Raw genomic sequence first — 9,965 nt, 5'->3', positions numbered from 1 at the left:
CAGACCAGGGATTGACCCCGCGTCCCCTGCATTGGCAGGCGGATTCTTATTCACTGTACCACCAGGGAAGTCCAACAGATGATTCTTGTTTCATGGATGCGACATCCTATATCTGAGGACATGTTTCTGTCAAAGTCTTCCACAACTTTCAATTATCTCCATTTCTCAAAATTTCCTTTTTCTGTGTCTTTTGTTGCCTTTCATGTTAGAGGTCTTCCTTGAATGTCTGGCTCGTTGATGGAACTCTGAGGAGCTTGCTGGAAGCTCTATGTCAACTAATAGGCTTCTCTGCTTTTCCACTGGATCCCAGTTGTCAATGTTTGCAGGTCTTTTGTGGGAGCACCATTTGCTTCAGAGAAATCCTCCTACTGCCTGAAGCTATATGGCTAGTGGGAGAAGTGGAACTCCCATATGAGTGGAGACTTCTGTTCAACACCCTGCTTTCAGTGACCCTCAGCTATGCCTTGTGCCTGAGTTCACAACTGCTCTGACTCAACTGCAGCAGGCTTTCACCCAGGTAGGAGAAAGGATCTACTGTCACATTGCTTCATATTCAAACTTTCCACCAGTTCTAATTTTTGCACCACCAGTTCATTGGCAAAAATGGTCTTTTTTTCTGAAAGACTTTACCTCCACACATGGGTTTCAGCTTTCTCTGCCTTGCTAGGTCAGTTATTGAAAGTGAAAGTGGTAGTCACTCAGTTATGTTCAACTCTTTGTGACCCCCATGTAACCTGCTAGGCTCTTCAGTCCATGGGATTCTCCAGGCAAGAATACTGGAGTGGGTAGCCATTCCCTTTTCTAGGGAATCTTCCTAACCCAGGGATTGAACCCAGGTCTCTTGCATTGCAGCTGGATTCTTTATTGTCTCAGCCACCAGGGAAGCCCAAGTCAGTTTTTACTCCTTATTTTCCCAGCCTCTCTGATTTTGTTGACCTCTCTTTATGTGGTCCACTGGAGAAGGGAATGGCAAACCACTTCAGTATTCTTGCCTTGAGAACGCCATGAACAGTATGAAAAGGCAAAAAGATAGGACACTGAAAGATGAACTCCCCAGGTCGGTAGGTGCCCAATATGCTACTGGAGATCAGTGGAGAAAAAACTCCAGAAAAAATAGAAGGGATGGAGCCAAAGGAAAAACAACCACCAGTTGTGGATGGGACTGGTGATAGAAGCAAAGTTTGATGCTGTAAAGAGCAATATTGCATAGGAACCTGGAATGTTAGGTCCATGAATCAAGGCAAATTGGAAGTGGTCAAACAGGAGATGGCAAGAATGAACATCGACATTCTAGGAATCAACAAACTAAGATGGATTGGAATGGGTGAATTTAACTCAGATGACCATTATATATCTACTACTGTGGGCAGGAATCCCTTAGAAGAAATGGAGTAGCCATCATGGTCAGCAAAAGAGTCCGAAATGCAGTGCTTGGATGCATTCTCAAAAACAACAGAATGATCTCTCTTCGTTTCCAAGGCAAACCATTCAATATCAGAGTAATCCAAGTCTATGCCCTGACCAGTAATGCTGAAGAAGCTGAAGTTGAATAGTTCTGTGAAGACCTACAAGACCTAGAACTAACACCCAAAAAAGATGTCCTTGTCATTATAGGGGGCTGGACTGCAAAAGTAGGAAGTCAAGAAACACCTGGAGTAACAGGCAAATTTGGCCTTGGAGTACAGAATGCAGCAGGGCAAAGGCTAATAGAGTTCTGCCAAGAGAACACACTGGTCATAGCAAACACCCTCTTCCAACAACACAAGAGAAGACTCTACACATGGACATCACCAGATGGTTGACACCAAATTCAGATTGATTATATTCTTTGCAGCCAAAGATGGAGAAGCTCTATACAGTTAGCAAAAACAAGACCGGGAGCCGACTGTGGCTCAGATCATGAGCTCCTTATTGCAAAATTCAGACTTAAATTGAAGAAAGTGGAGAAAACCACTAGACCATTCAGGTATGACCTAAATCAAATCCCTTATGACTATACAGTGGAAGTGAGAAATAGATTTAAGGGACTAGATCTGATAGAGTCCCTGATGAACTATGGACAGAGGTTCATGACATTGTACAGGAGACAGGAATCAAGACCATCCCCAAGAAAAAGAAATGCAAAAAAGCAAAATGGCTGTCTGAAGAGGCCTTACAAATAGCTGTGGAAAGAAGGGAAGTGAAAAGCAAAGGAGAAAAGGAAAGATACACCCATTTGAGTGCAGAGTTCCAAAGAACAGCAAGGAGAGATAAGAAAGCCTTCTTCAGCGATCCATGCAAAGAAATAGAGGAAAAGAACAGAATGGGAAAGACTAGAGATCTCTTCAAGAAAATTAGAGATACCAAGGGAACACTTTATGCAAAGATGGGCTCAATAAAGTACAGTAATGGTAGGGACCTAACAGAAGCAGACGATATTAAGAAGAGGTGACAAGAATACACAGAAGAACTGTACAAAAAAGATCTTCACAACCCAGATAATCATGATGGTGTGATCACTCACCTACAGCCAGACATCCTGGAATGTGAAATCAAGTGGGCCTTAGGAAGCATCACTACGAACAAAGCTAGTGGTAACGGAATTCCAGTTGAGCTATTTCAAATCCTGAAAGATGATGCTTTGAAAGTGCTGCACTCAATATGCCAGCAAATTTGGAAAACTCAGCAGTGGCCACAGGACTTGAAAAGGTCATTTTTTATTCCAATCCCAAAGAAAGGCAATGCCAAAGAATGCTCAAACTACTGCACAATTGTACTCATCTCACATGCTAGTAAAGTAGTGCTTAAAATTATCCAAGTCAGGCTTCAGCAAGACGTGAACTATGAACTTCCAGATGTTCAAGCTGGACTGAGAAAAGGCAGAGGAACCAGAGATCCAGTTGCCAACATCCCCTGGATCATGGAAAAAGCAAGAGAGTTCCAGGAAAACATCTATTTCTGCTTTATTGACCAAAGCCTTTGACTGTGTGGATCACAATAAACTGTGGAAAATTCTGAAAGAGATGGGAATACCAGACCACCTGAGCTGCCTCTTGAGAAACCTGTATGCAAGTTAGGAAGCAACAGTTAGAACTGGACATGGAACAACAGACTGGTTCCAAATAGGAAAAGGAGTACGTCAAGGCTGTATATTGTCACCCTGCTTATTGAACTTCTGTGCAGAGTACATCATGAGAAATGCTGGGCTGGAGGAAGCACAGCTGGAATCAAGATTGCCAGGAGAAATATCAATCACCTCAGATATGCAGATGACACCACCCTTATGGCAGAAAGTGAAGAAGAACCAAACAGCCTCTTGATGAAAGTAAAAGAGGAGAGTGAAAAAGGTGGCTTAAAGCTCAACATTCAGAAAATGAAGATCATGGCATCCAGTCCCATCACTTCATGGGAAATAGATGGGGAAACAGTGGAAACAGTGGCTGACTTTATTTTTATTTTTCTAGGCTCCAAAATCACTGCAGATGATGATTGCAGCCATGAAATTAAAAGACGCTTACTCCTTGGAAGGAAAGTTATGACCAACCTCGATAGCATATTAAAAAGCAGAGACATTACTTTGTCAACAAAGGTCCGTCTAGTCAAGGTTATGGTTTTTCCAGTGGTCATGTATGGATGTGAGAGTTGGACTATAAAGAAAGTTGAGCGCCGAAGAATTGATGCTTTTGAACTGTGGTGTTGGAGAAGACTTGAGAGTCCCTTGGACTGCAAGGAGATCTAACCAGTCCATCCTAAAGGAAATCAGTCCTCAGTGTTCATTGGAAGGACTGATGTTGAAGGTGAAACTCTAATACCTTGGCCACCTGATATGAAGAGCTGAATCATTTGAAAAGACCCTGATGCTGAGAAAGATTGAGGGCAGGAGGAGAAGGGGACGACAGAGGATGAGATGGTTGGATGGCATCACCAAATCAATGGACATGGGTTTGGGTGAACTCCAGGAGTTGGTGATGGACAGGGAGGTCTGGCGTGCTGTGGTTCATGTGGTTGCAAAGAGTTGGACATGACTGAGTGACTGAACTGAACTTGTTTATTGGTGCTTCCTCTCCAATACTTTTACTATGCATTTTTATCTCTTATTACTTTATGTAAGGAGGGTTTAATTAGGAAATGGTACTTAATGCCTGTGCTCAGTCTGATATGTTTAACTGGAAATTCCCACCCCCCCCCCCCCCCACCCCTTTTTAACTGCCACTGGGCTTTTCTTCTCACATCTGAGATTGCTCATCAGTCAGTCACCAGTAAATTGTTTGGTACATCTAGTCACCAATTCTCAGACCTAATTTTATAATCTTTGCACAGATCACCATCTCTTCCGGCTTCCCTGAGTCCACATTTCCCTAGTTTTTCTCCTCTCTTTGACCATTCCTCCTCCTCTAGATTGGAAATTGTTGCTGCCCTCAGACTGATCCTGGAAATTCTTCTCTGAAATATGTATGCCCTAGTTGATTTCATCCATTCTTATGTTTCCAAATATCAACTGAAAACAGACCACTCCCCAATTTGTGTTTTTAGTCTTGTCCTCTCTCTTGAATGCCAGCCTATTCAACCTGTCCACTTTGAATGTCTAATGGGCATCTCTGTCTTAACATGTCCCTAATCTAAGTTGAAAGCTTTCCCTAAGCCTTCTCTACTTTAGAAGTGACAGTACTATATGCCCAGTTGTCCAAGCCAAAACTCTCAGTCTTCTGTGTTCTATTTATTAAACAAGATGGAATTGGTAGGGTGCAAGTGAAGAGAAGCATTATGTTTTCTCGTGACTGTCCCTGGAAACTCTTATCTGTGATTCTCAGATTTTATAGGTTTTTCCTTTCTATCTTAGAAATTTTAAAAAAAGGATTATGTATTGCTCATAAAAATCCAGTCCAGTAAAATACCAACACTCAAAGTCCACACCAATTGAAATGAGTTTGAGATGTCCACATAGGCTGGAGTCCTTATTCCCATGCTTTGTGTTTCCACATGGAAGTACATCCCTGGAGAAAAACTTCCAGCTTTTTCCCCACTCCCAGGAAGTGTGTATTAGAGAATTCGGAGAATTTCAGGCTCTTCTGGTACACTTTCTGGGATCAATAGGCTGACAGGCATCTTTTCATAGGCACTTGGCTCCATGGTGCTTCATGGGGCAGCTCTGTGGAGGATACAGTAGTCCCCCTCGGCCAGAGGCTGAGAGGTAGATGTGTATGATTTAGAGGTGGAAGTAGCTGGCCATCTTGTCAATCTAAGCCATGCCTTCCAAACTATAGTTTTTTCTCTGTAGCAAGGCTGGTAATTTGATATCCATTCCTCTTACTGCTATGTCTTCTTCATTGGTTTCTGAACTGGGATAGGAGGAGGCAAGTGTCTTTACTGACTGTCTACTAGCCTGATATTCCATTGGGGAAATGTACATGTGTTTTCCTTTGCAAGTCTCCCCCTCCCCCCCCTCCCCCCCTCCCCCCGCCCTTCTCTGGCTTGCTGAGATTCATGGCATGGGGATAGGACTCAAGGGATGGGTACAGAAAAACTCCACTTGACTGGAGAAACTGACATGATGGTCAGAGCTTCTGTCAGGAAGATGAAGAAACGGTGGGGCTGTCTGTGAGTTCCTGAAGAGTTGCCTTTAGGACCTCAGTGTCTGCACAATTTCCTCCAACTCCATGGAGCCCCTGGCTCCTGCTGCACACCCTGAGACCATTTTACCGCCAACCATCCCATTCCCAGTCCTTTCAGCATGTTCTCCACTTTTCTCTCCCTTCCTTTTACAGTCCAGGCCTTCCACATTTACTTACACTGGAACTGCAAAACTGTTAGGCTCCCTTCTGAGTGACCCAAGCTCCCTCAGTGTGGCTTCCTCCCTGGGCAAATAAGTGCTTGGCATCTGTACCTTGAAAGCTCCACAGCAAAGCATCCTGAAAGATGCACTGCCCCTTGCAGTCAGCACCAGCCTGTCATCTGTCCCCTTCTGTCGTCTCCTCATGTCCTTTCCCCTCTTCTGTCGTCTCCCTTCTCCTGTCATTTTCCCTCTCCTCTCGTCTCTCCTCTCCTGTCCTTTCCCCTCTCCTGTCGTCTCTCCTCCTGTCAGTCTCTCTGGTGTCATCTCCCTTCAAGTGTCATCTCCCCTCCTGTCAGCCGCCCTACCATCATCTCTCTCCTGTGAATTCCTCTCAGGAGCTCTCCAGCAACCTTTCTCCTTCGGACGCCTCCCCGACCCCCCCCCCCCCCGCCCCCAACCCCCGCCCGCGTCAAGCCCTCCGCTGGATCCCGCTGCCACGTCTACCCTCACTCACTCACCTACAGCCTCCGACCTCGGGCACTTCCTCAAAGGCACTCGCCGCTCTCCAAGCCCTTTGTCTTCTGGTCTTGGGTGGGACCCTTCTCAAGGGTCAGTCTTAGGCGCCCCTTGGTGGCTTCGTCCAGGCGCTTTGCTCCACAGATAGCTCCGAGGCTGACAGAATGTGGCTGCAGGCGTGACAGGCAGTCGCGTCCCTCTTGGACTCGCCCGCTCACCAAGCCCCGCTCACCGACGCGCCCCCACCCACCGACGCAGCCCCGCCCACTCACTTCCTCGCCCCGCCCCCAGATCCACCTCTGTCCTGGTACTTCGGCTCCGCCCCCACTGCTCCGAGGGTCTCGCTCCACCACTGAGGTAGCCGGGCACGCCTCAGGCCCACCCTCCCTGTGCTCTGATTGGCTGCGTGGGCATCTGGCCACTGCGCACGCCAGTCGGCAGAGACGAAAGACTTCGCCGGCTAGTCCAGGTGCTGGGCCCAGGTTGCCGGGAATCAGGAGCGCGGCAGCGGTCATGACGGAGGGCACGTGAGTCCCCGCGCCCCCCAAGAAGGGAGAGCGTGGTCGGGGGCGCCGAGGAAGGGGTCTCATCGGGTCGAGGGCTTCCAGCCAGGCTGCTGCACCCTCCGGTCCAGCCCGGCGTCTGTGGAGACCTGCGGCACCAGCCTTTGGGGGCGGTGAGGGACAAGCTCTCCTTCGGAGGCGTCGCCCGAGAGCCTTCTGGGGCTGGGCTGGGGTGAGCCGGGTGGGGCCGGGGGTCGGGGTCGGGGCGAGGCCGTGGGCGGCCGTCCGGTGGCAGGTGTCTCCTCTCCCGGAGAAATAATGGCGCGATGTGTAGGTGCAGAAGCGCCTCTAGAGGGTTTTTATTTTGCAAGAGTCTGCTGGTAGGTTGTTGGGGTGAAAGAGTAAGTTCGTTGCGCCTCTGGCCTCTGACCAGGTCAGAGCAGGTCACTTGAGCATGATCTTTTCTAGGTGTCTGCGTCGGAGAGGGGGACCCTATAAGACAGAGCCTGCCACAGACCTCAGTCGCTGGCGGCTCAGCAATAAGGTTGGGAGGCAGACATGGACCTACTTTCAAGAAGAAGAAGATCCTGGCCGAGAGCAGTCTGGCCTGGAAGCTCACCTCTTGGGACTGGATACAGTAAGTGTTGATTCTGCTAGTCCCATGCAGTGTCTGGGACACCATCAGAAACTTGCGTCCCTCCCTTCTTAGTAAGGAGCACCAGGAGCCAGCAGGGAGCTTTAAACAGCTAGATGTAAAGGGTATTTTTTTCTTTCTTAAAAAAAATGGATGTGTAATGTGTACTTGTGTCGCATGTCACCGAAGCTGGTTCCTACAGGAGTTAACTGGGTAAACACAGAACATGAAGCCCCTTTGCTTCAATCCCTGTATCACTAAGCTGGGTGTAAAAAACAGCTCTAACTTTGTTTTTATTCAGAAAAAGTTTTTGATCCAGCGAATTTCACGAGAAATTCAATTAGAGAGTATGACATATAAATGAGGTCTCCCTGTCACTGTGCCATCCCATGGCCCCTGCCCGAGAGAGGTGTGAGTTCTAGGTCTGAGTCCCACACTCTTGGGCACCTGGTTTATTCACAACTTGGAGAAGTTGTGAATAAATTTGAAAATATGTGACTGGAACACAGAACTGTGAGGGAGATTGGCAATACCATCATCAGAATTTTAGGCTTTGAAACAGCTGAAACTTTCAGAGTAATTCAGGTTTGTTACTTTGACTTGCTGTCTAAATGCCGAGGGCTCCTCTGGCCTAGCTGCAGATCCTTCAGCTCTCATCTCTTTTTTTCTTCTTTGCAGAAGAGTTTCTTTAAGGACTTGCCAAAAGCGCACACAGCCCGCAAGGGGGCTCTGAATGGGGTGACATTTTACGCTGCACTGCAGGCTGAGGATGGGCATTGGGCGGGTGATTACGGTGGCCCACTCTTCCTCCTGCCAGGTAGGAAGGTGCTGTTGTGGCTTGTGGGTAAGACATCCTTGAGATCCTGGCTTGATCCGGTTCAGGCCTTTATTGAACATCTGTCTTGTGAGTGAATGAACAGGTGAAAAACCAGGAGCTTACATAGGAAAGGTCTGGGGAGGGTTGCCTTGTGCCTGAGTTGTCCTGGTGTTGTTGCTGGGGGATGGGAGCAAAGGCTCAGATAGCTAGTGTTCTGAAAAAGGAAGCAGGGGTACTTTGGGAGGTGCAGGGAGGCTCTGGAGTCCCCGTGCAGAGCAGGGGCATCCGTGGAGGGCCTGGCCTGTGGAAAGGTGCAGAGGTGGGCAGGGTGGTAGGTGGGGATCTTTAAGTCCTGTGTAGGCAGCTTGCACGTCTGAACTCACTGGAAGGCTTGGCCAAGAGAGCTCAGCTGGGAGCTGTAAGTGGAGGTTGGTGAGCTGTAGGAGAACTGCAGTTGCATCTCCCGGGTCCTCAACTGGTTTGGCTAGATCAGACTGTGCTGCATCCTGGGAACATTTCTCTAAAGCAGTATGGGACATTCCTTTTATGAATTTCTAGGAGTCCATCAAGCTCCCATGTCTGCTTTGACTCCAAGCCCTGTTGTCTCCTGGACTGTTCAGCTTTGTATTTCTGTCCAGGGACCCATGGGCCTGTCCTTGAGGGCAAGTCATTGGGCTTTCTTCCCTTGGTCCCACCTGGAGCCTGTTGAGGCTTTTCCCAGGGGTCTTTGTAGGGAGGCAGTGACTGTACTGGCTCGGTGTGACCCTGGGCAAGGTGGCAGGACTGCACCATGCCTTGGCTGACTTGTCTGTGACTTGGGGACGATGGGAACTGGGTTTGGTCATATGTGCATAGCACCAGGCACTCAGTAGGTGACAGGTCATGGGGACGCTGCATTGGTTTGTGCTTGCTGCTGCAGCTCTGGGCTCGGCCTGCTGCCCCCCTCTTCTCACCCCCACCCCCTCGACCCCCTGCCGGCTGTAGGGTGGGGCTTTCCTCTCTCCCTCTGGACTCCGGACAGACCATCTTTCTCAGGTTAACACTGGCCTGTTTTGGGGTACTGTCTCAGGGTTCTTCCATGGCTGGCTGAAATTTGGTCTTTTTCTGCTTTAGTTTGGAGAACACTCCTGGAGGCCATGACTCTGTGTGGCTGGTGCTGCATTGAGCATCACCGTGGTGATCATTGACTCTGGGGTTAGACCTCCTGGGCTTCAGCCCCGGCCCCACCAGTTAGGGGCTGTGCCTCAGTTTCCTTGACTGTAAGATGAGGAAGCCACAGGCACTGCTTCCTGCTTGTGTGTTTCACTGTCTTGAGAGCATCATACTTGTTACAAAAGGAGATGGACTTTTTCCTATGAACCTCTGTGGTGTCTGTGTGGCTGTGTCTGCTGGGGCTTCTCATGCCTCTGGCCAGAGTCAGGGATCCACAACACGTTGCTGCTGGGGCCTGCCTGAGACCCCACGGGCTCAGTGCCATGAGCATGTGGCTGATGAAGTCAAGGCCAAGGGTAGAGTGGAGGGGGAGGAGGTGGGGAGCCTTTGAACACCATGCTCAGGAGGGGCAGGCTGAGAACAGAAGGTTCTTTGTGGGTATTATTTATTGTTGTCCATCTCTCAAAGTGACATGTGCAATTAAAACATTTAATAAAATGGGAATATGTAAATATAAGCAAGTAAACATTGCCCCATCCAGGGATGGTCCATTTGGGGTTTCTTTCCCAGCTGGCATGTCAGTAGCGTGGG

The 9,965-nt window shown here is 48.5% G+C and overlaps 1 protein-coding gene across 2 annotated transcripts in view; it reads left to right on the top strand.

The window, feature by feature from the left end:
- LSS (lanosterol synthase (2,3-oxidosqualene-lanosterol cyclase)) overlaps window positions 6,673-9,965 on the top strand; it is a 32,176-nt gene continuing 28,883 nt past the window's right edge. Inside the window, exons 1-3 of one of the 2 annotated variants that reach the window (XM_018052364.1) lie at window positions 6,673-6,795; window positions 7,240-7,408; window positions 8,084-8,222. In XM_018052364.1, the coding sequence (XP_017907853.1) occupies window positions 6,782-6,795; window positions 7,240-7,408; window positions 8,084-8,222 (322 nt within the window). In that variant the 5' untranslated portion in view covers window positions 6,673-6,781. The remainder of the gene's footprint in view (window positions 6,796-7,239; window positions 7,409-8,083; window positions 8,223-9,965) is intronic. The other variant, XM_018052368.1, reaches the window with a different exon arrangement.

Source organism: Capra hircus, chromosome 1 (genome assembly GCF_001704415.2).
Source record: "Capra hircus breed San Clemente chromosome 1, ASM170441v1, whole genome shotgun sequence".
NCBI classification, from domain to species: Eukaryota; Metazoa; Chordata; class Mammalia; order Artiodactyla; family Bovidae; genus Capra; species Capra hircus.
Note: the sequence above shows the minus strand (reverse complement) of the source record. Positions and strands in the feature narration are given on the sequence as shown.